At 42.9% G+C, this 27725-nt stretch overlaps 1 protein-coding gene across 1 annotated transcript in view; it reads left to right on the top strand.

Annotated features, from left to right (window-relative positions):
- FMNL2 (formin like 2) overlaps positions 1-24514 on the top strand; it is a 311228-nt gene extending 286714 nt beyond the window's left edge. The window contains exons 15-26 of the mRNA XM_077767821.1: positions 6-95; positions 4918-5042; positions 5686-5888; positions 7423-7657; positions 8728-8796; positions 8929-9009; positions 10574-10703; positions 12967-13130; positions 14082-14183; positions 16130-16228; positions 16938-17061; positions 22424-24514. Of these exons, the coding sequence (XP_077623947.1) occupies positions 6-95; positions 4918-5042; positions 5686-5888; positions 7423-7657; positions 8728-8796; positions 8929-9009; positions 10574-10703; positions 12967-13130; positions 14082-14183; positions 16130-16228; positions 16938-17061; positions 22424-22533 (1532 nt within the window). The 3' untranslated portion in view covers positions 22534-24514. The remainder of the gene's footprint in view (positions 1-5; positions 96-4917; positions 5043-5685; positions 5889-7422; positions 7658-8727; positions 8797-8928; positions 9010-10573; positions 10704-12966; positions 13131-14081; positions 14184-16129; positions 16229-16937; positions 17062-22423) is intronic.
- The last annotated feature ends 3211 nt before the right edge of the window (positions 24515-27725 follow it).

Raw genomic sequence — 27725 nt, 5'->3', positions numbered from 1 at the left:
GCCAGATTCTCCTTTACCTCCCCCCCCTCCTCCCTCTGCACCCCCGCTGCCTGGGACGTCCTCACCCACAGTGGTTTTCAACTCAGGACTAGCAGGTAAGAGCACGGAATGGAGTCCCAGGTACTTACTTGTGCAAGAAATACTCATTTGTGTTCCCTCTGGAGGCCTTAAAGCCTTTCTTTGAGAGTCCAGCCAGGTCTCTTGCAATCCCATGTATCTCCGCTATATCATTCCCGCTAAGTAGCCGGTAAAGGCGAAGTTATGCACAGGAGGCATTTTTCTCTGAGTAGCTGCTGTTCCACTCTCTCTAGCAGGGAGTTCTGATTCTCCAGTCTTCCCACCTTCCACTCTCCCCAGCTAGGAAAGGGAAGGGAAACTAGTGCCCTTCCTAGGGATCAGTGCATTTTCACGGGTTCATCAAACACCTGTGGACATCTGTAGTAGTCAGAGCTCTGACAGAGAGTCCTTCTGGTGCCCTCAGGTCTGTTCTTGGAAGGTACTTGCAATGCTGTTTTCAAGTGGAGAAAATCCCTCTCTGTGTAATTACCCGATGCAGGTTTCCAGGCATTTCTTCTGTGCATTTGAAGATACCAGAATTCACTATAGCGGAACTGAAGCTTCAAGGGAAGATGTTGCCAAGAGCAGGATCTCTTCCCTACCTTGAAATGCTTCCATATAGCCTGTGCTGCCCTCCTGCTAACCAGGGTAGAAGGCGGCACCCCTCACCAGAAATAAAACGGGGCATGTGGGGGGTGAGAAGAGAGAGTCGTTCTAATGCCTTGAAATAGAAGTTCTGACTTCTGACTCATGCAAGTGACTTTTTACTCTTTTCTAAAATTCTCCAGCCATTTTCTCAGTCAGGGAGGATTTCCCTGGCATTTTGAACTGCTCTGAGCTTTGCTGTGTCATCTCTGTGACGTCAGACAGTTCTGCTTTCTCCTCTACATCTGTCCCTGTGTGAGGTCTCTTATTTCTGATGCAGAGCTACCACTCTACTGCGTATGCTAGGTCCCAGAGCCTTTGTCCAGTGTCCACATACATGCCTTCTCAGCTGTAAGAGATTTCCAGACTGCCTGCTCCACCCCTCAGAGTGTCCCATCAGCAGCTGTACTAGCCAGCCATTAGGGCGAATTCATCCAAGTGACTCAGAACAACCTCCTTATTTCACATCGAATCTGTCATATTTACTTCCACCCCAACTTCCACAAAATTGTCAGAGAAACAAGTAAGATGCCTGCTGAAAGTAATATTCACAGTAATCCAGTGATTTAGTTCTACCTTGCAAGGTGACCCCTGTCTACTACTTTCTTCTAGAACTTTTAATGCTTCTGAAGGACAAAAGTTGAAAGTGTCATCATGGAAATGTTGGGTTTTGGAATGTAAGCAAACCAAAACCTCTCGAGAAGCCCCAGGAATCCATTCCATCAACAGGCTGTTCTCAGGGACTGAGCGTGACAACCTGTAACTGGCATGTGCAGCTGGTTTGCTGATGAGGCTCTCCTTGTGGTGCCCTGAGAGTGCTCACTGTGAGACGTGGCTGTGGCGGGCTGTTCCTTTGGTCCTGCTTCTTTCTCCTTGGCAACAGCTCTGTGTGATGGAGCCTCTACTTGCATTCACTAGAGCTCTCTAGAACTCCATCTGCCTTGGCAGAGCGAAAGGGCCACAGGGCTGAGATGGGCAGGTCCAGGGCTCCGTTCGTTAGAAGGCTTGTCCTCTCTGGTTAACTTTTTTGCCTGGGTTCTTCCCACTACATAATCTTAAAAACTTGCAGGCTCCTCTGATTATCTCAGCTGTAGTGTGTGGAACTCTCTGTTGGGCTCATGACCACCGCTACCTTCAGGGTTCTACAGTTGGAAGTTGTTCCTTATGGGTCTTACATCATTTTTAGAGGACCATGTGTGGGATTTAAGAAACTTCTTTTAAGTGTCGTAAGCATCCCTTTATCGACTACAAGATGTTCTCTTTTACAAGATGTAAGGATTAGAAGATGATTATGTAGCACATTTTGTGAGGTGTGTTGCCAGTGTGTTGGGTAACTTTCTCCTTGGAGTCAAGAGGCCAGACAGAATCAGAATCTCCCAGTGGGGCCACGGAACAGAGCTGAGATGATCTACCAAGGGCTCCCGGAACCCAGAAACCTGTGACATTGCTAGGCCCTGAGATCATGGGCAGCAAGATGGCCTATTCCTTCAACAGGCAATGAGCAGGTGTGTGTTTGGTGGCTGAGACAGGGGACCTGAACAAGGTCCTCTAGTTTTATCTAGTTAAGTTTTCTTTGCATTTTATAGACAAAACATTTAGTGTGGAATGTATATTTGAAGCGTAGGGCTTCTTCCTCAAATCGGTGACAGAGCAGTCCGGTCCCGTGTCCCGCTTCGGTCATCTGTGACAGACTGCTGGGCTCTCTCTTTGGGAGAACGTGCTTTGGAAGTTCACAATGAGAATTCGTACTTGGCTGATTATTTTTCATTAAATCATTGTTCATTTCTTCTGCAATACCTAGCACAATTCAATATGGCTGTTTGGGACCACTGTAATGAAATCATTTTTTCCCCTCTCCTAAAAAGGATTACTTTTTAAAACAAAATAATAAGGGAGTCTTCAAGGCAGGCCTGAATGGAAATGAATTTTTGGCTCTGCGCTGCTTTGTGAAATGTATCCAAGAAGCATGAAATTCTCTGCTAAGGGTGCGTGAATTGCTGAGCGGCTTGACTCTAACCATATCTAATTTTTTTTTTTGTATTTTCTTTGTTCTCTCTGCTTCCACAAAAGATGGGCCAATCAAGCTTTTCTGTAGGTTGCTCCTCACTGAGTGTGTTGAGTGTTTGCCATGCATCCCTGTTGGTCACACTGTGCCTTGACGTGTTTTCACTCCATCTTACCTGAATCATTGCATTTTGACCCTGTGTCCGTGGGAAGTCTCGCTGTTGGCTGACTGTTGTTCCAGGTTTGCTCATATGTTTTAGAAGAAGAGCTTACGGCTCAGCAAGTAGACAGCCTGGATTTCATATGCCATATTCCTTTCCCCCTGAGAGAAAAGCAGGTTTTCCCCCTTTTAGTTTGTCATAGTTAGATCCAAGGCATCATCTATAGAAGGATTTTAGATTTATTCTGGGGGAGGAAGGGTAGTTGCTCCACAGAGCAGGGACAGACCGCAAGGTGCTGTGTTTCCAGGCCTTTCCCACTGGTCTCCGGCTCTCTCCATGGAACACCCACCACCACGTGAAGCCAGTGCCTTCAGCCCGAACACTGCGAGCACCATGTCATCATGGTCACCTGTAGGCCTCTCCTCCTACAACCTTCCCCACACCCACCCTCGTTCATCGTTGGGAGTCAGGACCTCCTTTCTGAAGATAACTTGTTTTTGCCTGTGTTCTGATCTCAGGCTTATTCCTACTCTTGCTGATGAGTTAAAAGTAGAGTGGTTGCAGATACAATCACTTTTAGCGAGTGTCCTGAGGCGTGTGGTGTCTGTGGATGGATAGTGGAATCAAATGGTGCTCACCCGCCAGCTCAGATTGTGGAAAGATCCCCGTAGAGCTTTTCCTCTGCCTCCTCGTTTTCTCCCTCCACATTGCTCAAAAGGCCAGACCAGAGGAAGGTCTCTTTCTTTGTCCTGTGGAGGATGTGGGTTTTCCTGGGCAGTGTAGACCTAAGTGAAGTGCAGTGAGCAATCCAACACTGCTGGGTGGTGGAGCCTAAGGTGTCACGTGGTGGTAGAAAGGCCTGGTTTACAAAGACTGCGTTTCTGTACTCCTGCATGCTTTGTGTGGATTTATCAGATGACATTCCTGCTGTTGATGTGGCTTTCGAAACTCTGGAGGAATGGCAGGCAGCCAGGTGAAAGCCCAGTGTTCGTTGGCTTTATTTTGTTCTGCACTGCAGTTTTCTCCCTTACGGATGATGGCAGATAGTGAAGCTCCCAAACAGTGTGGTGGGTGTCCCGGGGTAGACTTAAGAAGGTACATATGTGTATAGCTAGATGGTTCCGGGGGACCGCTTTATGATGTGTACTTAATTAATGGAGATTTTAATGAGTTTCCTTTTTTAGCTCATTTCCCCACAGTAAGAGGAGTTGGCGGCTCCTTACCTGACCCCTTGAAGATAGATCCCTTCCTCTCTAGAGGTTTTCTGTGTTTTTAATGGGCTCCTTGATAGCTTCTAGTTGCATGTAGCTGACTCCTGGGGAGAACTTGCTCTTTAGTAAAGGGGGAAGGGACTGTGGCCTTTCTCAAAAAGCAGTACTAATCCTGATTTCTCAGTACCCCTTCTGTCATCTTACATATTTTCCATTTTGAGCTGTTCATGACCCTTGGTCTGGTTGGAATAACTCAGCCTGAATATAATCCCCATTGTCAAAATCGTCCACAAGAATGTGTTGCTTCTCGACATTACAGAAAGTCAGCCTTCTTGATGTTATGTTCCTGGTGGTGTGGACAGCCACTGCCTGCAGTCTCTCATCATCTTTTAAGATTGGTTGGGAAGTAATGTGTTCTAGAACCGAGAACTTAAGATTTCAGAATTTGACTCACACTCACCAGTGTCACTGAGCATTTGTCCTCTCTGCTGTCTAGTAACATCATTAATCCTTTTTCTCCCCAGTACTTCTGTCCTACACATTGTCTTAACATTGTGACTGTAATGCAGCAGTCCATTTGCCTGCATTAAAAGACAAACAAACCCCAAACCCTGGCTCTTAGACAACTTGACTACAGTGTTGCATCAGTCAACCAAATGATAAACCTCAAATTGCTGTAGCCTAAGCCACGTGTGAGGTTTTCTGTGTTTAAACACTTGGGTGCCCCTTGCTGGTGGTCCTCCAGTGTTCAAGGGTCATCTGCAAGGGTTACTCTCATTGTTCTTGAGAGTCATGGGGTTTGGGTGGAATCTTAATTTCATCCTCTCTGACTTCTGTAGCTGTGAAAATTAAGAAGCCAATCAAGACGAAATTCAGAATGCCAGTTTTTAACTGGGTTGCCCTGAAGCCAAATCAGATCAATGGCACGGTCTTCAATGAAATTGATGATGAGCGGATTCTGGAGGTACCTTTCTCTGTTGGTTAGAAACTAGGGGCTCTCTCTGTGTGGCAAAGTTCAAATACGTGCTCTGCTGACCTGGACGTTTCAGCGATAAAACGCTGGTATTTTAAATCCCTTGATGTAAAGAAGAAAAGAAAATTCTCTAATACAATAATATCAGAGAATAGGACACTATTTTGTAAGGTCATTTCAAAACTGTTTAAGAAGCTGTGTTACTATGGAGTGGTTTTGATTATCTTCAATACACGCCACAAAATATGTATCTGACACAAGTCCTGTCCTTAATTTATAAAAGGGCATAAAAACCCTTTATTGAACTGTAAGTGAATAAGAACTCAATATTATTACACCCATTAGCTGGTTTGATCATTTTAGTCTGTGGTGGCTAGCCCTGCTAGGTAATTAGCGAAAGGCAACTGAATTAGCCAGATGGGATCACTTCTCTACTTTAGCCCTTCATGGCTGTCTGTGTGGCCTAAGTCACGCTATAGCACAAATGGGAAAATAGAGCAAGCCTTGATCAAGGCCAAGTATTGAGTAGAAAAAGTTAAGTTCTTTGATGCTTAAGAAACTGTCAAAATGGTTGCCTGAGTTAATTTTTAAGTATAATCCAATTTGCCCATTTCATCCCTTTTTATTACTCCAGGATTTAAATGTGGATGAGTTTGAGGAAATATTTAAGACAAAAGCTCAAGGTCCTGCCATTGATCTTTCTTCAAGCAAACAGAAGATAACACAGAAGGGATCAAACAAAGTGACGTTACTGGAAGCAAATAGGGCCAAAAATCTTGCCATAACTTTGAGGAAAGCTGGAAAGACTGCTGACGAGATATGTAAAGCTATCCATGTGTAAGTTCAGGGCATTCTGGAAAGTTCGATTCTGGTAGATTTATAGGATAAAACTGAAAATAAGCAGGGGGTGAATTGGTAGGTAACAGAAATATTTCAGTCAGGGGGCAAGATTGAAGATAAGAGGTGGAGCGTTTCTTGATATCCACACACCAGAAATTCCCTTTGTTACGTATATGTGACTTCAGAGTTGCATGACATGCTTCCACCAAAGGAGTGGGCCAGCAATTCCCTTTGGGAGTGTTATATTAGAATGAAAATTATTGTAGAAGAATAACTGAATTGTGACGTTGTCATTTATTAACTTGGCCTGCTCTCCTATACACCTATAGCAATGCTTACATACAAGGAGTGGAGAATTGCCCATGCTAAGCAAAAGGAGAGACTGTCACTCTTCTCTTAAGCATATGAATGTTCTCTAGAGTTGTTGAGTACAAATTTGATGGCATTTGTGGAATGATACACTTCATTGCCAGATGCAAATGGGATACAGATGCATCTTTTAATTCATAACAATAGGAATGTGATTCCTGTTTCTTTTAGCAACTTTCAGGAAATTTTAAACAAAGTTCAGTTCTTTTTTTTATCCTGGCACTGCAGAGAAGGCATTCGTTTTATTTGCTTTTCTACTAGAGGAATCTTTTGGCCCTTCTTGTGGTCATGATGACTTTCAAATATGATAAAGAACAAATGTTTTAGATGTGTTAGGACTGGGTTCATTGTAAATTGGTATTTCATAAATTTTGGTAAGAGATTCATGGAGGAGTATGTGACCCTCAGAAATCATTTGTTCCTATTTCATGTCCTGAGTCAGGATCATAATCTAGTAATCTAGTATATCCTATACTCTGTTCTGATTTTTAATGTTGAAACGTGATATGCATTTTGGTTTCTAATCTGCATATACCTTATTTGTCTTGAGGATTAGATGTGACTGTATTATTTTGCCGGACAAAGATTGTCCAGGGAAGAAAATAGACATAGCAAATACTGGGTTTGTTCAAATTGAGCATACCTCTAAAAAGATCTGGTTTATCTTCAAGAGATGTGTGCGTTTAAAAAGCATCCATTTTGTACAGGCATTTGGATACATTTTTTCCTACAGAAGAAAACATACCCCAGACTGTTGGTTTAATTGATACATATTAGAGTTTACCAGGTATTTTGTGTATAATATTAATTTCCCTAATGAGCAGTATTCCATGTGCCTTAAAAACCATATCCTTGAACCACTTAACCATCAGATGTGTCAGCCTGCCTTTTCGCTCTTCCTACTGTCATTTGCTGTTGATTTCTAGAGACTTAAAGCTATAGTAATAGCTACAAACTGAGCATGGTTATTGTGTAAGGTCTGGGTTCTCAGAAGGGAGCTATTGGACAGTCAAGAGCCCATGCCAACTGGCATCTTTACAGCTCAGCTGTAGACCTCGTCAACTCATTGCATTGGTGGTTTATGAACAGGACCAAATGGTGGTGTGGTTGAAGGGGTAGGAGGTGTTTTCTCTAACACTGACATGTCCACATCTGTCTTCAGATTTGACTTGAAGACATTGCCTGTAGACTTTGTAGAATGTTTGATGAGGTTCTTGCCAACTGAGAATGAGGTGAAAGTGTTCCGGCTCTATGAGCGGGAAAGGAAGCCCCTGGAGAACTTGTCAGATGAAGACCGGTTCATGATGCAGTTCAGTAAAATCGAGAGACTCATGCAGAAGATGACCATCATGGCCTTCATTGGGAACTTTGCAGAAAGCATTCAGATGCTGACTCCTGTGAGTGGACCAACTCTGGCAGGGGAGAGTGTCCAGAGAGATACAGAATCATTTTTTCCTTTTAAGTCTCTTCCAGTATTGCACATAGCGTCATGGGCTCTAAAGACTCCTTCCCAGAACTTTTTAGATTGTATTTTTATTTTGGCATTTTTTTTTTCCACACTGCTGATGCCAAGTAATGTAAAAATGGTGGATTTCCATATTCCATATTGCTATTCTCCTCCATAGAATGACATTTTCTGTGTCTAAAGATGTCCTGTGGGTTTCCACTTCAGTGCATAGGACCAGGGAAGTCATTTCCTCCAACTTGTTCTTCTCCTGAAGATACCAGTCTTCTGGCTAGATTGGCAAGCCTGAAAACATTACTTTCATTTCTAAAAATGACCCCATATTTTTAATGAACAGGCTTTATTGGCTTTCTTTGGAAGCATTATAAATTTACCACAGGACTCTTCTTCCTTGGAGATTGGTTATAGTGCACTGTGGTGATGGGGAAATAAGAGCCAACCATCTCTTGTCCCTTTGTGTTAATCTGGTAGAGACTTATTAGTATTATAAACATAAATATCATAAATACTTCTTTCCCAGTTCTGTTTCCAAATAAACTTTTGTTAATTACTGATTACAGTAGCATGTCTGTTCAGCACATGTTCTGAGAACTTATGGAGGGTGATTGTATTCCTTTGGTGTCTTGTTTTCACTCTTGGACAGCTCCATTCATTTAAAAACCTATTGTCTTACACGATTTGAGGAGGTGGGCAGGGAATTGAGTTCTGCCCGAAGATGCTGTGGACTCTGAGGTCCGAGTCCCATTGGATACAGATTTTGTGATATGACTTTTCTTCTTACTTCAAATTCTTTGAAAGAGGAGCTTGCATATGATGATATGGTTACCTAAGACTTAGCAGGACAAGTTAAATTTGTTTTGTTGAGGAAAAATAGAATCTCTGCATTTAAGGTCTAAATGCAGGTCTGTTTTCTTCTGTGTTAAATTTTTAGCTCCCAATTAGAGTTTCTTATTTTTAACATGTCTTTTTTTCACCCCCTTCCTTCCTTTGAATGGAATCTAGCAACTGCACTCAATTATAGCAGCATCTGTCTCTATAAAGTCATCCCAGAAACTCAAGAAAATTCTAGAGGCAAGTAAAGTTTTCTTTGTATACATGTAGGGAAGAGCTGACTTGTCAGCCACATTCGTTGGCCTGGGAATAGCTGGGATGCTGTACTGATGGGCTTCTCTTCTCTCTCTCCTTTTTTTTTTTTTTTTCCAGATTATCTTGGCCCTTGGAAACTATATGAATAGCAGTAAGCGAGGAGCAGTTTATGGATTTAAACTTCAGAGTTTAGATCTGGTGAGTGGACTAAAAGAAATATAAGAGCTATAGAAGGGACAAAACAACTGGCAGAGATCAAGTCCCAGAGTGGAGAGTCTGCTCTTGGAAGTGGGGTCGGATGTTTGGATGAAGGTTGTCTGCTAGGTGGAGGATCAGTTGTTACACATTTTCTGGAACATCATTTGGCGGCAGGCGCTTAAAATCTTAAAAATAATCATGCCCTTTGACCCAGTGTTTCCATTTCTGGGACTCTTTCCCCAAGAATCTGAATTATGGATGCTATGTTTATTTTATAATTGCAAATAGCAATAATGTAAAGATCCAACATTTTGGAAAACTATTAAATTGAATAGTAGTTAATATGATGAACTATTCTTTAACTCTTAGAATGTTTGTGAAGAATTTTCAAAGAAATAATTTTGTGGGACACCTTTTAGCCCAGGTCATGAGCTCAAGGCTCGTGAGTTTGAGCCCCGCGTTGGACTCTGTGCTGACAGCTCAGAGCCTGGAGCCTGCTTCGGATTCTGTTTCCCTCTCTGCCCCTCCCCTACTTGCACTAGTGTTCTCTCTGTCTCTGTCTCTCTCTCTCAAAAATAATTAGGGGTGCCTGGATGGCACAGTTATTTAAGCGTCTACCTTTCACTCAGATCATATTCTAGTGGTCTGTGAGTTCAAGCCCCACGTTGGGCTCTGTGCTGACAGCTCAGAGCCTGGAGTCTGCTTCACAGTCTGTGTTTCTCTCTTTCTGCCCCTCCCCCACTTGTGCTCCCTTTCTTTCTCTCTCTTAAAACAAATAAACATTAAAAAAAAAAAAACACCCCCCCACCCACCCCCCCCCCCCCACTCTCTCCTCCACTCCCAGCTCCCCTCATCTTTCCAAANCCCCAAGTGAAAAGAGTATGCTATTTTTTAGCGTCCTCTGACTTATATGGGCAGGACTAGGAAAAATTCCTACATGGAACCTTCTCCCCCAAGGCTGGGGGAACGTGGCTTCCACATGAGAAAGTTGGGCTCTGCTCAGGCAGAGTCCTGAGCCCTAGGGAGACATGGCTGTTTGGTAACGAGTGTCCAGTTGTCCCACTCCTGGCCCCAAGAGGGTCGTGTGTGGTAAGCCCAGCTGTTTTGGGTCCTAGAGGCCGGGCAACAAGAGTTGAACTAAAAATGGATGGACTGCAGTGAGGGAGCCCTGCCACGCAGGAGTACCTGCATATCACCAGCCCCACGCTCACCCCTCTGCTCCTTCTTTTTGGAAAGCCCTCATAATGGGGGCCTCCCACTTCTAAGTCAGGGGAAGTTGTTTGGCAGATGCGGGCTGGGGTGGTTTTCTGTGGGCAGAGATGTGTGAACAGTCTTCGATGTTGGAGTCCTCCTGGCCTTGAGCACGGCTCCTGGTGGAGAAGCCCCATGGTCACTTACAAGTCAGTGGGCTGGTTTAGAGGAGCACACGTCCAGGTTTGGCCCTCCTGTGGAGGCATTTGTCATCCACTTTGGGGCGCCGTCCTGTTACTGAGTGGGAGGAGATCATCTGGTGGACAAGCTTCCCATGCTCTTCTACACTAACCCCTGTTCCTTTTCTTTTCAGCTCTTAGATACAAAGTCAACAGACCGAAAGCAGACCCTGTTGCACTATATTTCAAATGTTGTAAAAGAAAAATATCACCAAGTGTCCCTGTTTTATAATGAGCTTCATTATGTGGAGAAAGCCGCTGCAGGTACCTGATTTTGGCTATTTGTTACTCTTGGATATTGAATGCCTTTAATCATGGATGGTGGGGGAGCCATTCCCTGCCTAACCACTCTTCGGAACTCCTCTGGAAAAGCAAGGGTGATAACGTCAGAAGCTCTTGGCTGGAGCGTCTGGGACGTGGTGTTTCCCACTCCTGCAGAGCTGTAACAAACAGGGACATAAAGGGAGACCCTTCTGTGTCCTCTCTATAGAGTCTGGTCTCTGGACCTTGGGTAGCTTTTCTCTTCTGTTCGTTGTCCTTCTTAGTCTCTTGTTGTCACTTGAAATACAAAAACAAAAATCTAAACCGCAACCTTCGCCCCCTCCCCCCACTTTGGTTTTGCGCTGTCCCATTGCTCAGGTGTGGTCGTTCCAAGCATTGTGCCTTTAGCCTGAACAAGAGCTCAATTATTACAGTACTTTTGGTTGTTATTTTGCTACAGCAGTTCTACATTTTCTCATTTAAATCATCAGTGATTCTGAGACAGCTGGGCTGTAATGGGCTTGTGACAGTCTCTGCACGGTATAGATGAGAAAACTGACATTTTTAGAGGTTAAATATCTCGCCCAAATCACATGGATAGAACATGTTAGAAACAGGACTAGAACCCATGTCTTCTGTAGTGTACTGTCTTGTGTGCCGTGTCTTCTCCAAAGGCTGTTAGGCTAGAAAAAGGAGCAAGATGCAGATTAACCCCGGAGTTGCTTGCATACTCTGATTCTCACATTGGGATCTTGAGCCCTGAGGAACTAAGGTGTCTATTATAAATTCATATTCCTGAGGCCTGTTTCAGACAGGGACTTTTTCTGACTTTCTCCAACTCAGGGGCTGCTGCTTTGGTGTTGTTACTATAGAGCATTCCATACTATTGCATTCACGATGGAACAGATTTTATTATAACAATTTCCATATCTGTTTCAACCTGTGAATGTATGGGTATTATCTTTATATTTGTTTATCTTTATAATTCCCTTAGCCCCTAGCAAATTGAATGGGGGAGTACGTAAATGAGCGAATGAATGACATGAGGAGGCACTGTTAGCCGGGATAGATCCTGGGGACGCCCTAGCGGAGACTGAGAGGCGGGTGGGAAGGAGCCTTTGTGAAGGGCTGTGCAGTGCAGGCCGTGGAGACCCACTGGGGGCACGGGTCTCACTGAGGCAGTTCCTAGGATTTCTCTTCTGGCGGAGTGATTTTCCTTCTTTCAGGTTTCTTTGCCTAAATTCGGGATTGTTTAGCATCACAATTATAATTAAGAGAAATGTTTAACAAAAAAACTTTTTTTTGGCCATTTTCTTTGGCCCAAGTGAGATTTCCTAAAAGTGTCATTGGATAAAAAATCGGTAAGGAGGTGGAGAGATTGAGGAGCTCTGGCTGGATTGTTTTCTGTGTCCTCTCTCTGGTAGCCAGGTGAGCTGACATGGATTCTTTACACCTTTGCTCCTTTGCTTATCCAGGGAACCTTTCTGAGTCCCTGCTGTGGATGTGGCCCTTTCCTAAGCATTGAGGAGTCAAAGTTGAATACGGCCCATGCGAGTCTAGCAAGGGAAAAACATAACTGGCCTGTTCTGTAGTGCAGCGGGGAGCCTGAGGTCGGGCCGGGTCTTCCTGCAGGAGGCTCAGGAACGTACCTGGGAGGGTGGCCAGGCTGCAGATGGAAGAGGTTCATGCTAATGAACCCTTCAGGAGCAGGGTTGTTTGACAGAAACTGTCCAAGGTGGCTTGGTTTCTAGTGGTAAGTAGTAACTAAAGTTCAGCATTTAAATGCTACCCCCTGCTGGAGAGCCACAGAAATGTAAAAGAGGTCAAGATCTTGGGTCCCCGCACAGTTACACACTTAGGGAACCTCTGAGCCTACAGATCAACCAGCAGCTTAGCATTTCCTATGAGAGAAATGGAATAGTTGGACATAATCCCAGGATCTGGGGCCCATGGTTGTTACCTGAGCTCCATTTCTGCCACCTTCTAGCCACACAACCGAGGGCCACGTAACCTCTTTATGCTGCCTTTTTTGTTGTTGGGAAATTGGGCTAATAGTGCAAATGAATTAGTGCATATATAGAAGTTAATGCAGTGCCTGGAAATGAGCATTAATAAATTATTCGTATTGTACAGTCTCTGCTCTGAAAGCTGGAAATTAGAGCTAAGGCCATTGAGTATAACCCTAGGAATGCACCGAGAACCTGGGTTAGCAGCCAGACTCACTGTGGTTTTGATATTCACGGGGACATTGCTGTCTCTCCTTCAGTCTCCCTTGAGAATGTTTTGCTGGATGTCAAAGAGCTCCAGAGAGGCATGGACCTAACCAAGAGGGAGTACACCATGCACGACCACAACACGCTGCTGAAGGAGTTCATCCTCAACAATGAGGGAAAACTGAAGAAGCTGCAGGATGACGCCAAGATTGCACAGGTAAGGACCCTTGCCCTGGACACTCATGAAGAAGTGACTGGGTCCCTTCAGTGCACCCGGGTGCTGGCCCTGGTTTTGGAGGAAGATTGCCCTCGGTCTACTGAGGGTAGATTTTCTTATGTAACTGATGATTCGTGTGGGTGACATTTTTCTGAATACTGTACAGAGACGTGCTCCTGCTCTGCTCGTTGTCCTCTTCTAGCTTGGAGTCTTTGCCTCTTCTCTAGAAGCCCCGTGCCTCTCCCCTTCCACTCCTAGGCTCCCTCTGTGTCAGTCCTGTATTCATGTCAGCCACCATGTGTCATTCCTGTGCTTAGCAAAACCCTGTTCCTGCCCAGTATGCCGGGTGTCTGTTGGCCTTGACCTTGAAATCTTACACTGCACTGGGGGTTAAGTGTACACATTTGAAAAACAGCCAGAACAGACTGTGCATGCCATCATAGAAGGGGAGGCAGAGGTTTGTGGGAACTCAGAAAGCAGACGTGGTGCAGTGGCTCCCAAATGAGGCTGTCTTGTGCGAGGAAACCGTTTTAAGTGGAGACCTGAGTGTACCTAAGGTGGGAACACGGTAAGGAGCATTGAAGCAGTGAGGTGGGATTGGCGTCTGAATGACTTCTAAGATCCCTTCTAACTCACTGGTATCAGGGAGTCCTGCTACGGCCTTAGGAAGCTCTCGAAAGGGGTAGCTCCATGTTTGGGTGACAGTGTGCACAAGTGCAGAGGGTCCCAGTGATAAATTCCTGTGCAGCACTGTCACTGTCTTCTGGTCACCTTTGCCTGGGCTTTCAGAAGAAACAGGAGTCCCTAGAGAGTTGTGGGGGAAATGAGAGGGGCAGATGAGCTGTGGTGGCATCTGGATCTTCCCTGCTGCTTTGCTGCTGCTCTTCCCCCAGTGTGTCAAGTTCAAATGCTTGACCTTACGAAACTCAAGAGAAGTTTGTTTCTTTACAGGACGCTTTTGATGATGTGGTGAAGTATTTTGGAGAAAACCCCAAGACAACACCACCCTCTGTCTTCTTTCCCGTCTTTGTCCGGTTTGTGAAGGCCTATAAGGTAACTAGGAGCATGGGGTCCTTTAAAGTCTTCCTTGGCATTATTTCTCAAATGGGTTGTCCCCCCAGAGCTGTGTCTGCATCTCTGCAGCTATGCAGGAGGCTTCCCCTGTTCCTGTAGGCAGCAGATCTCAGAGGTCAGCACGAGTCAGCTGTCTCCAGTTCTGTGGAGCTTGTCAGTCTGTGAGGCTCCGTTTCTCCAGCCAGCCAGGCCTGGGCTCAACCAGAAGACAAAAGCTTTTGGCTGCCCTTTGGGGCACACGAGACACTCCGGGACCATTACTTCCTCAGTGACTGTTCACTCTTGTGGGCAGGATGAAGGACTTAGAAACTGCAGGCCTCCTGTGCAGTTGTTGGATGGGTCAAGGGAGTGGCCTCTGGCCTGTGGCAAGGGCTCTGGAGCTGACATCAGGGACAGCCTGCTTGGGTGTGTCCTGCCTAGCCCTTCAGGTCATCTAGTGTGGACTGAAAGATGGCGCTAGGGAGGATGGTTACTGTCTGTTTCCTCATCTGGACCAATAATGGCCCTTCCTTTCTTTTTTTCTTTTTTAAAAATTTCTTTCTTTTGAGAGAGAGAGGGACGCGACACACAGCCTGAGGGGGTGGGGGGTTTCGGGGCAGAGAGAATCTCAAGCAGGCTCCATGTTGTCAGCGCAGAGCCTGATGTGGGGCTTGAACTCATAAACCATGAGATCATGGCCTGAGCTGAAATCAAGAATAGGATGCTTAACTGACTGAGCCACCCGGGCACCCAGTGGCCCTACCTTTAAATAGGACATTTGACCCAGTCCAGGGCTATAGTCTTGAAAAATCATGTTACCCAAAGAGGCATGTGTTGGAAGAATTTGTTCCTTGAGAAAGAATGACAAGAGAGGGGGACGTTAGGGGGTGTTCGTGCACTTAAGAGACGTTGCAGACGTTACACTCCAGGGCTGTCTACGTATAACCTTAGTAACCTTGGTGGAGGAAGGAAGAGTGTGATTATCAGAGGAGGAAGGATGTGGCAGGGTCATCATTTTTGAGAAACATCCTGTTGGATATAGTGGGTCACTTCTCTAGCTCCAGAACTGTCCTTTGGCCTTTTACTGCAATTTGAAAGGTTTCATTATTAAGCTGTCTTCTCTTAGCATGACATTGTGTAGCCATGATATTATTAGCTCTTGGCAGAAGGAAAAGTGAGGATGAACCCAGACACAGCAAAAAAATCACTGGGAGCTGTGAGCGGTGAGAAGGTCACTGGTGACCAGCCGCTGCTGTCTGTGGTACTCTGGGTTCACTGGCTCGTAATGCTAGTGTGCTGCAGAGATGATTCAAAGTGATTCTTGTGAGGTGCTGGGACCATATTTAGGGAGGCTGGCTTCAAAATGGAGAATGCCCAAGAGGGCGGAGCTGAGGTACGCCTGTTTGATTTCATGTGCCAAATTTATCAGACTAGTCCTTCTGCCGCCCTTGGGAGGGAGTGAGCTGTGGGGAGAGAACCCAGAGCGTCACTCAGGTGAGACCCCTTGAAGGAAATAAGAGGCAAGTGGATGGAGATTTTCCCCTAACAGTGGGCACAAGGAGAGGAACCTGAATTCCTGCTTTCAGAGATAACTCTAGGTAGGTGGACAGGTTCTGGAAACACAATAAGCTCACATGAAAATCACAGAATAGAGCTTCCAGGCATCCCACATGTGTGGGACTGAGGCTGAGAAGCAGAGTGAGTGGGGAAGGGGGTCATCAGGAAGGGATCTCTGGACCAGAATTGCAGTTGCTGGGAGATGTCATATAGGCCAACGGTGAAAGCCCAGGTCAGAGTCCTGCATAGGTCTAAGTGGTAGATCTTGTAAGCTTTCTCTTCACTCTGATTCCCAGCTCACCAAGATTCTCTAAGAACGACTTTAAAAAAAATCTGGATTGCTGTCATTCCCACTGACATAATCTTTGGGTTCTTTTGTTTTTACCCAGCAAGCAGAAGAGGAAAATGAGCTGAGGAAAAAGCAGGAACAAGCACTCATGGAAAAACTCCTGGAGCAAGAAGCCCTCATGGAGCAGCAGGACCCAAAGGTGAGAAGCGCCCGTCCCCTGAGATAGCCCTCCTGGGAGGGGAGGCCCTGGTGGCTCCTCGAAGCCAGCAGGAGAGGGGCAACAAGCCAGATCAGCTCGGGAGCCTTACAGCTTCCTACTGGGGCTTGGAAACGTGGCACATGGCCTTGTTATTCATTACTTTCTTCAGCCAACAGTGGAATGAGGTGAAGAGCATGATTGTGTAGCATCTCCATGTTTATAGAGATCAGGCATTTAAATCTCAGGTGGATATACAGCAAGGCTGTACCAGCTAACCTGATTGATTAACTGCTTAGTGTCCAGGGAAGGCTTTACGGGGTTGGTGCTGGTGTTGAGAGCTGGAGGGCATCGCTACAGGGAATGGGAGAGAGGAGGCCCCGGAGGGAAGCAGCTTAGGTAACAGCCACAGAGGCTGGCAAATCAGTGTTCTTCGTCGATCCTCTGCACCAAAGTTTACACAGTCCGTGGTTATTACCAGTTGTCTCCTGGGGCCACAGGATCCAGCCTTCCTACTGCTGCCGGCTGGACTTTTGTGTGTGCTTCGGATAAAGTTTGTTTTCGTCCTAGAGGCTTTCTGAGTTGTTCTCTGAGCAGAATGTTGGGACGGTGCTATTTGTGTTTTTGGCTGAGGCTGCTTATCCAGTGATCAGGCACATTTGGACCAGTGATGCTGGTCCCACTAATCTCTGCCATTTTTCTTTCTGCTCAGTCTCCTTCCCACAAATCAAAGAGGCAGCAGCAAGAATTAATTGCAGAATTAAGAAGGCGACAAGTTAAAGATAACAGACATGTATATGAAGGAAAAGACGGCGCCATTGAAGATATCATCACAGGTACAAGATACTTTCTCATCGTGTCCCTTAGAGACCCCACTGACCTTACCTGTAGTGAGCTACTCGCACATTGTGCTGTCGCTTTTGTGTAGGATTTACAAGTTTTTCAGGTGACTTTATTCAGATCCAGAGTTATACAGGGGGACTCCATGCTAGTGTTTAAAGCATATTTACAGTGGCTGTGTACTTCCTGTTAAAGAGCCCCAGCACTCTTTGGAAAATCTGTTTCCCATTATCATTGGAACCTTGCACATTTCACCAGGCCCCACCTTCTGATGGTTTTCCATTGTCTTCAATTTGTTAGCCTGCTCCATTTTCTACTGTGTGGCCACTCCTACCCAGGTGCCTGATTAATAAATCAGGCTTCTAGCTAGCAGGCTACTAGGCCTGGGCTGTCAGTGAGTCGGGCCTAACCCAGCCCAGCTCTTGACTGAATAAGCTGTAGCCTAATGCTTGCTGCTTGAATCCATTCTGTAAAGATTCCACATTCTCTTACAGATCAGGACAGTAATTTGACACTACCTTGTGATTGGCCACTGGTGACTTTGCTTTCTTGTCTGTTGCATATGAATACTGTTTATTAGCTTCCAAGAGACTTTAAACTTTTTTACTGTAGAAAAATTTAAAAATATGCAATGCAAAAGTATAGAAAATAGTATGATGAGTTCCCTTGTCTGCTGCTGCCTACGTCCCATTCACCAACCTCTGGGGTTATTTTGAAGCAAGTCTAAGACATATAATTTCATCTGGTTATATTTCTGTTTGTGTCTTCAGAAGATAAGGGCTTTTTAATACAGCAAGCAAATATAGCCATAGTACCATTATCACATACCTCTAAAACTAACAACTTTTTAATATCAAATGTGCAGTCATTAGTCACATTTCCTCCACTGTCCTCATTTCTAAGAAATAAAACTTTTAGATTTTTTATTTCTCATTTTTTGTTAATAGTTCAGTCAGCATCAGAAATAGGGATCGATCCCAAACCGCCAAAATCACAATTTTTTTTCCACGAGCTCAGACCCAAGGAAACAAAATAGGTAAATAAATCACTAACAGGAAGTCAATAAAGAGTTTCTGGTCCAGAGTAAAGCCGTCTCAGTCGTCTGTGGATAGGTAAGTGGCTGATGAAGTGCCTGCATGTGACGCACACATAATCAGTACACGTGCGTCTGCCCGTGTCTCATTGTTCACTCTGCAGTAACCTGCAGATGGCCCCCAGAGAAAGTCCCCCTTGCTTAACCCCCTCTTTGTATCCCCCATACTGAAGGAGAAGCTCTGCTCAGAGCAAGACCAGGAGCAGATCTTTTTGGGTAAGCACCGGTTAGCCTCAGTGCCATAATAAGATTAGCTTGTAGGGAGAGAAGCATTGAGCCTCGAATATTAAGAATTTAGAGTTCCTTTTCTGCCAGTCTGTTCTCCATGTCAGTGACACCTGGCTTGTAAACTGAGTGAAATGAACAGTTTCTATTTGCCTGACCTTAATCATTCAGCTACCATTGGAAGTGAATGAGTATCTGCTTCCAGAGCAGGTTTTATTCTCTTTAAAATATTTTCACCCACCAAGCCCCAGACTGAGTAACTCTTTTAGACTTTATGAACTCACTTGGGTATATATTGCCTTTCCCTCCTTCCCTGGTCACTTCCCACCCCTGCCCCTTCCCCAGGTATGATTAACATAGCACTAACCATGTACTAATATGATAGATCTTGGCTTTTTACTCTCTGCTGTTTGTCTTATTTGGCTGTCATTTTCAATGCAGTGCTGAAGACTGTGCCCTTTACCGCTCGCACCGCCAAACGTGGCTCTCGATTTTTCTGCGAACCTGTTCTCACTGAGGAATACCATTACTAAACTATTACTCTTTCTCACCTGATGCTACAGGTTGCTACAGATTTTTTGACCTCTTATGCCCCTCTGTCTGTCTGTTTGAGCCACCCAGTATGCTAGCATGGAATTGCCATCTCCACCACGTTATATTTCATGTTGCCTTCATGCTGCATGGTTTTGCATTTCAGTCATTACTGTTTACTCACTGCCACTTTCAGTATGTCTATGATCCACACGGTTGTGGTGGTCTGTGTTTGTGGGAGTTGAATTAATAGAATTGCAGAAATTTTTAGAAAAATAGTATAAATAGAGCACTACTTTGAGAGCACTACTACTTGGTAGTATTGGGACCAAGTAGGTTGTTATAAGACTTCTGGGCTACCGGTATCTTTGAACACAAAATGATAGTCATGAATAACAGTTAACTACTATACCTAACGTTTATTGAGCATTTGCTGTTCTGTCATGGGAGTACAGATAGTTAACCAGCCTCCTTTCTATTCTCAGTTAACATGCTTTGATGACAAAATGAGCTCAGGAGTACAAAGTGCTCTAAAGTTGAAAAATGATTTGCAGAAAGAACTGTGAACTACACACAATAGTAAATTGGGTCTTCACTATCTTATACCATGTGTAGCCATCATCCACAGTATGATGGAGCTCATGGTACAAACAAGTAGCCCATTGGACATAGAAATCTGTGTAAGTTGATACAGGCAATCCATAGCTCTGTACTCAGCCTCTTCTCCTGAAGGTCATGCCCACATTCAGATACTATGTTGGAGCAAGGCTGTGAGGCAGAAAATGAAAACAGAGGCTTAGGAGCTCCCCATAGTCTTACCTCATTTGTGCTTCTTCACCGTGGCTCAGTTCCATGTCAAATCCAGGGCATTTCTCTTGAAACAAGATCATATCTGGACCTGCTTCTCTGTTCAGGATGGTGGCAACCAGAAACACTAATAGCAGAATCCTATTCTCAGAGAATGCCACTATTCTTAGAATAAAAACAAAACATAACCCCCAAAATTTCAAGAAGTAATGGCCTGCCCTTGGTTCCTGATGGCTAGATAAGAGACAGACTTCTCTGCAGTGCCCAGTTGATTAGAAAATGGACCAGGGAGGCACATATTCTAATTGGAAATAACCATTAACTCCCATGTTGAGATTGACATGGAACAGGGTACCTGTTTTCAATTGTGGCACTAGCTCTTCTGTGACTTGGACCTGTCACGTATGTGCCTCTGTCGCTGAGGGTCTCAGAGGACGTGGTGTGTTGTTGCCTGCCCTGCAGTGTACTTACTCACTAGTGCTTATTAACAAGGCTAGACGCTGTCATCTCAGCTAACATTCCTGTCAGCTTTGCTGCTGGACTATCATTCTGGAGCCAACTTTCAAAGCAGCTTGGATTTGGGTGGACCGAGGGCTGGGTGGGAAGAGCCTCTCCTCTCTCCCTTGTATCTAACACTTCTTGAATTAATGGCCTCCCACTCTCTTCCTCTGTTGGCTAACTTGCCAGGTATGTTAAGCACTAAGTTGAATTGCTTTCCATTTTCATCCCATTTTTACTTAACCATCATTTTGTGTTTTTGTTTTTTTTTTCTGTTTAGCCTTAAAGAAGAATAATATCACTAAATTTCCAAATGTTCACTCGAGGGTAAGGATTTCTTCTAGCACACCGGTGGTGGAGGATACACAGAGCTGGCAAGCATCACTTTTTACTTAGCTTCCTCCTCTCTCTGTATGCAGATCAGTGGTTTCAGTCTATGGCTGAGGGGTGATACTGGTGAGAGTCTGACCGGGGAGAAGTCTTTGTAACCTCGCATTTCAGTATGTGAGGCAGAGCCTCTCTGTTGGACTCTTTCTGGCCTGCTTCCATGTTATTAAGTGTGATGGCTTGGGCAAGGGTATTTGCTGATGATCCTACTTGCTTTGGGTGCTAGGCTCTCCTTCCCCTTCCCTTTTCTTGGCCTTCAGGTTAATCAATTAACTTCTTTTGATCTGAAGAAGTTGAGAGCATGTCCTGGCCGGGGAACACATATATATGGCCTTTGAAGAAAGATGAAGATCTTCAGAACCAATTGTTCGGAAGAGTCAGGCATCAGAGAGCTACAAGTCACTGCACATCCTTAGCCAGAAGTGGAATTCCGAACTTCCCTTACCACTCTGGGCCAGGAAGCAGGAGCAGGAGAGGATTAAGGCACACAAAACTATTCTTCCCTTAAACTTAGAAGTAGGGCCGGGTAATAGATTCCAAGGAGTCAGGAGCTGGCGGGGATTGTGCTGAACCAGAGAGCTTAGGTCTCAGCATTGACATAGCTCCAGTCTATTTTTGCCATGTGAAAATCTGGGCTCGGTGTTGCCAGGCCTTCCAGTTTTCCAAGGGAAGTCCAAAACCCTGTTCTTTGTATTACTTACCTATTTAAAGATCAGGAAACTGTATATAAACATAAAAGTTGGAGGCCAGACATTCTGTTGGCCAGATCTGGCCCATTGGCACCATGTTCAAGCTACTTAGTAGGTAAAGGGATAAAGATTCCATCTGGTTTAATTCTGTTGTTGTTTGTTTCCCCCTTCTAAATACAGAATGTTTCCTAACAGAAGTCAGTAATATTAAGTTAATGAAAGGGAAACAGAAAGTGCAAAGCCTGCCCTGACACTACCAAAAGCAGCTTACCTGCTTGCTAGTGCAAAGCATGATTTCATATTAAGAATACTTACATAGAATAAAATCCCTTTGTTCATCCCACTTTATTCTGTTAGAACAATGCCTCCTTGAGCCATATGCAGTGGTTGATTCATTTACTCAATAAGACTTTTTTTTTAATGGTAGGCATTTTTAAACATTCTGTATATTTGTAATATCAGCTGGAAAATTTAGGAGGGCCCACTCAGCTTCTCCCTTCCAATGAAAAACAGGAACGACCTATGGTAGGAGAGAATGTACAGGTATGGAGTAGTAGTTTGATTTAGTGATTATCATTTTTAGTGGTTAACTGAGCATTGTTTCTACTTCACAAAATAAAAAATGGACTTCAGTGAGTATTAATTGAATAAAAATAACGGAACCTCTGCCTGCAAAGTAAGCCTAGTGTCCTTCCTTGATTAAAATTGCAGGTAACATAGGACAGGGCAGTAGGCTTATTGGTTTTGCAGTTTAAGACTCATTGCAATTATTGTTGATATTTAGGTTCCAGAAAATAAAAAACAAAACTAAGCCACAGCTTTTTTTCCAGTTGAAGAAATACTTCAGAATAAGACTTCAGCTAGACTCTCTGGCCAGTGACAGAAGCAATTGCCTCTCCTGTATATTTTTCTTAAAGTTCAGAATCACACCAGTATTACATCCTGCTTTGTCTAAATATTGAGGGCAAAGTACATGTCCTTGGCTCAAATACTCAATGAATTTTGAAGGGCCTTGTTAGCTGACTCTTCTACACAAGCTGCTTTGATTGGCTGCCAGCTGATTTTTATCTTGCTTAGACACATGATACTAAGGTTGCAGTTCTCTCACTGGTGATCTTCTCTTTACAGATCTTAGAAACCAACCATACAGACGAGCCGATGCGGTGAGGAGAAGTGTCAGGCGGCGCTTTGATGATCAGAACATGCGTTCTGTTAATGGTGCCGAAATAACCATGTGAACCTAAGACCTGCCTGCATGAATAGAGTGCGTGAATGAAACGCTCCACATGAACTTTATGTGCTACCATTTAACTGCAACCTTGAACATTGATAAAATCTTCTAAGGGCTCAGATTTAGCAAACACATAGGAATTTAAAGATGATGGGCTCTCCTTTCAACCTTTGTTAACAAGTGCCTACAAGTGGAAGTACCTGCTCAGATTAATCAAAGCAATAGGGTTTGATTTGATTAGGTATCTTTTTACACCAGTATATTATCCAATTTTTTAACCAAAATGTAAATTTCGTATTACATTTGTTATCTGCCGTCATGATTGTCCCATGATGGCACACCCTGGTTTCCTGATAAGTTGTAAATAACATGGATGTAATCTGCTCTGGGTTTCCTTTGCTGAAATGTCTTAAGGAATTTTGTGTTTTAGCCATACCCATCAGCTTTGTATTTTAAAGGGCTTGCGACATGGAAGCAGGAAAAGGTCACATGATCGACTCCTGTCCATAAGCAAGCCCCAGTGAAGTACAAACACGATGCATTGCAGTGGCATGGGATACATCACTTAACTCTGTCTCCTTCCACATTCTACTACTTCTGTGCTAGGGTTATGATGCCCTTGAGAAAAGTTCATCCATATGAATGCAAGGATATAATGGCGTACAGATTTGTGTAAGATTTATTTGCAGTACTGTGTTCTTCAGCTAGAGGCAGCTTTTACAAAAATAATGCAAATGTATTTATTAATTAGCACTAAAATTAACATCTCAGTAATCAGTATTAGGATTTCTGAGGACTATTATGGGCCAATCCTAAGAATAGAAATTGGTGCCTTGCTAGCCAGGGAGAAGCTCACTAGCTCTACCAACAAGCATTCAAGATTACTTCTGCTAGCTAGTAGTGTTAGTTAATCTAGCCTTATTCTCCTGACAATCGCCAAGTTATTTTCCCCCTTATTCTTCCTCCTTTTATAAATTGGATACATTTTGCATCATGCTATCAAAGCTAAATTCTTGTATTTCCCACATTGCTTTATGGGGAGCTGCAATTAAATTGCTTGAAATATTCACATTGGGATGAAGCTTACATGATAGGTAATGGGACTAAATGGCCAATTAGGCCACTGTTGTTTTTCCTTCCTCTCTGGCAGGGCACTTGATCCATTCCAAAGTCAAAAACTGGACTAAAGCTAATTTGTACTTTTCATAATATACATTCTGCTTCTGGCTTACCTTCTTGGTACAGTACATCAATATATTAATTGTAAAGTTTATTGTATAGTATTTAACCACTGAATCTTATTTTATGTTGTGCTTATGTGAGCTCCTTGGTGAAGGTCCCATTTTCCTTGGATAATGTGTAGTTATATGATCTCTTTTTAAATGTACAGATATTTTGCTATAAAATTGGTGCAGTTTTTTATGGTTTTTACACTTTAATTCCCACCTAAGCCTCTGGGTAATAATGTAAATATTGTTTAAAAATGCATCAGCCTGTGCTATACAATCTGAATGTTATTTTAACTTATAGGTTTTTTTTTTAATATATATATTTAACTACAAGGACAGTTTAGGGATCAGTTACATTTCACTTTAGCATACCTATTTACAAAAAATTACTTTTAAAACTGCCACCTGCTAGCACATTTTCATAAATGTGTACTTTAAAAAGAACATGCCAAGATTTTGTCTGTTGACACATTCATTCTGATGAAAAAAGCAATTTGACCATGAGCTACAACACAAGTAGTTGGCCCTTTATCACAAGCAGCTGTTTTCCAGAGCTCAGTGCTAATGAGCATATATTAAAACAATTGCCTATTTATTAATCTATAGGTAGACAATAATGTTGGCATGTTCTTTTCTGTTTATTAATGGGCCTGCTTCTTAGCAATATTAGAAATGTTTTATAAAAAAGCAGTTCATGTTACTTTTCTGGTCTTTTCATGGCATATGAGCAAATAAACTATTTACACTACTATCCTGTAACATGTTGTGATCTTTCAGCGGCATACTTTGGCAGGGAGGTTACTAGTTCTATGGTTTAAATTCAAGATACGAACTCTTGATCATCTGCTAATGGAACATAGGAACCAGATTTTCGTAGCAAGGGATACATCTCCAAAACTGTACTTAATGATTCTATTGCTTCCAAAGACGCACTTTTCTTTGGTGAGGGTATTGCCTCCCCCCAGATTTGTTCAGTGAGGAAGTTGTGTGTATACATGTATGTTATGTGTGGACTGCAGATGTAACCAGGTAATCTTGCAGCTGACAACCACGTTGGTTGGCCAGGTACGTACAAGCCATTTGGCCTCCATTGCCCAAACAGACTGAGATTTGTAGTGATAGATAATTCCAGGTCCTCAGAAAAAAATCATGTGCAACATTCAGTAGATTGTTTTTAGGGAAGCAAGAAAATTTGATATATTTTCATGTTTTATTTTTGAGAGAAAGAGAGTGGGAGAGACAGAAATACAGAATCTGAACCAGGCTCCAGGATCTGAGCAAAGAGCCCGACACGGGATCTGAACTCACAAATTGTGAGATCATGACCTGAGCCGAAGTTGGACGCTCAAAAGACGGAGCCACCCAGGCGCCCCTAACCACTTTTAAAGATGCTTGCCCATGACTCAGAATTAAGTCTCCCGATTCCCCATTCTCAATCCTCTAAAAGTCTAAATTCTGATCTACTAAAATTACACTGCAATGAACATCCAAAGGGCCCTGCTGACTTGGTAATGCTCAACCCAGAATGGGACCTGATATATCACCGACTGGTTCAATGTATTGGATTTTGTAAAATTATCTCTTTACACTGGAAGATCTACTTTTGTAATAGCTTTACAATTCACATGCCAATTAAGGCGATTAAAACAGCTCTTAGCCCCAAGACATTTTGAAAAATTTTATCAGAAATGTCTGCGAAGATGATTGGCCCAGTATATATGAAAGGATTATTCTATTTTTAATTTCTCTTAAAACTAATACCTAATCTATTTTCAAGAAAAAATTTGAAGAAAAAGTACATCAAGTGTTTATAGATTTTTCTTTGGTCTACTTTTTATAGAGAAAATCAAGTATTACACTGAGGAAACAATGTGGGCATCTAGCCTCTCACAGCACACAACTGCTGCATATGAGGGGTGCTTCAATGAAAAAGTTGACACAAATCCAATTTACTTAGTAAAAAGTCATTTTTTTCTAATAAATTATATTTATTTACAAAAGTCTAATTTTATATAACTATTAAGGTTCTTTACATCAGAACAATATATAAACAGAAGAGAAAATCTGGTAATTACAAACACGGAAAATAGAAACCTGTTCCTCCTCTTATTATTACTCAACTTTCAGAACAAATCTTCAGTTTAGTTGTAGGGAGGCAAGAGACCGAACCTACCAAAGTTTCCGGCAGGTTCAAAATAAAATATTTATAAATAGCACATTTTAGATACCCCAAGGAACAGCATAAAAGGGCACCAAGAAATGGCTTAGCTGGATTCTGATTAGGCAGCCACTGTTTCTACCAATGAAAACTGGGATGGGGGGGTACAGGTAGTTCTCCTGAATAGGCCATTATACCTGGGGCAATTCCCAGTCATTAGAACAAGATGGCCTTCAAGTATAGATCCTGTGGAGTCACAAAAGCAGTTGTTATGCAGCAAGTTTGAAAAGCACAGAAAATCTACTTAAGGAATTTAGGTGAAGGAGACAAGCTAAATACAATGGAGATGGAGTGTGCAACTGGAGCCAAAATTTCTCACTTCCCATACCTCCCGTTTTGTTGGAAGTAGCCTGAAATGATAGTTTTGAGTTTAGAATTTAGGCATTTTGCTGCTGTTTCCAGCATGGCCTTTAATGAAAGACTAACTTTGATCTAGCTTAACGTTCTCCTTTTAAATAGAAATTACTACTTTTGAACTACTAAAATATTTATGAATATGAAAAAAAGCTATGTTTCACATCATCACAAGAGATTTCCTTTCCTATTCAAAACCACATGAAGTTACATGTACTAACAAACTTTTGGACATTTCTGTAGTAAAAATTACAAGGTACAATCACTAGAACTTGTCCTCAGTGCATTTCAGTTATGTATGTGGCTTTCATTGTGGTCTAGTATTGTTTGTTGTATCATGTTCGAGCCCTAGAATGCACGAGGCTGGGTACCATGGATGTTGGATGAGTCTGTCAACTAAAATTTTACATTCATTCAATGTATGCCTATGGTGTGCCAGGCACTGTTCTAATCCACAGGATATAGCAGTTAAGGACACACAAATCACTCTCTCCCAGGAACTTGACTACTACTGAAGTCCAAACAACAGAAAAACTTAAGAGCAAGGCAAGATTTAATAAAGGTAAGAATCAGACTGAAATATGCTATAATGCCTATTTAGAACACAGTTCCATGAAAAACTACTCATGACATTTTGCTTTCCATTTATGTAAAGTGAGTACAGTTTTACCTAGAAAATGTGAATTGTACCTAGTACTGAGAGAGATACATCTCCAAGGGAAAAGCAGCAGCCTGATTTAAGATACAAGGAATTAATGTGCTTTGCCTCATGTTGCTTTTAGAAATGTTTATTTGGTTCCTTAGTTTTGTACTTTACATTTAAATTACATAATACTCTTACATACTCTATACTTAAAGCATTCATCACTCTTCCCTGGGCACTATTTGATTAGAAACATTCTCTCTCTCAATTAGCATCTAACCTATAAAAAAAAGAAAATCTTTATGTAAAGGCTACCCCTTTCTGGATGCAAAAAGTGGCTGCCTAGTCAGCACTGAGTTGACCATTAACACTGGAATAAAACCAGGATCATCTAGGCAAATGCTTTGTACCACAGGGCAAAAGCCCTTTGAAAAATTATAATCATGGACCCTCTTTCCAGAAAAATGTAGAGATGTTTCAGTGTTTACTTTTTTTTTACTCCACCAATGAATTAAGGCCTTACTCTAGGCCATTTTTATAATTGTATGAAATGAGGCCCAATTAGCAAAAGTCAAGCTGTGACATTTTGATCATTTTCAAATTTACTGGTAGGCATAAAAACTGAAGTTTTTATTATTCAAAACCATGAATAATCTAGATGCTGAAGCTCATATGGGTAATAATGAAATACTCTTGCTGTGTTGTAAAACAAAGGTAGGACCACTGCTTTTATTTAAAAGCATTATTTAAAGAAA

The sequence above is a fragment of the Crocuta crocuta genome, unplaced genomic scaffold (assembly GCF_008692635.1).
Source record: "Crocuta crocuta isolate KB4526 unplaced genomic scaffold, BGI_CrCroc_1.0 scaffold154, whole genome shotgun sequence".
Lineage (NCBI taxonomy): Eukaryota > Metazoa > Chordata > Mammalia > Carnivora > Hyaenidae > Crocuta > Crocuta crocuta.
This window is presented reverse-complemented; position numbering and strand designations above follow the sequence as displayed.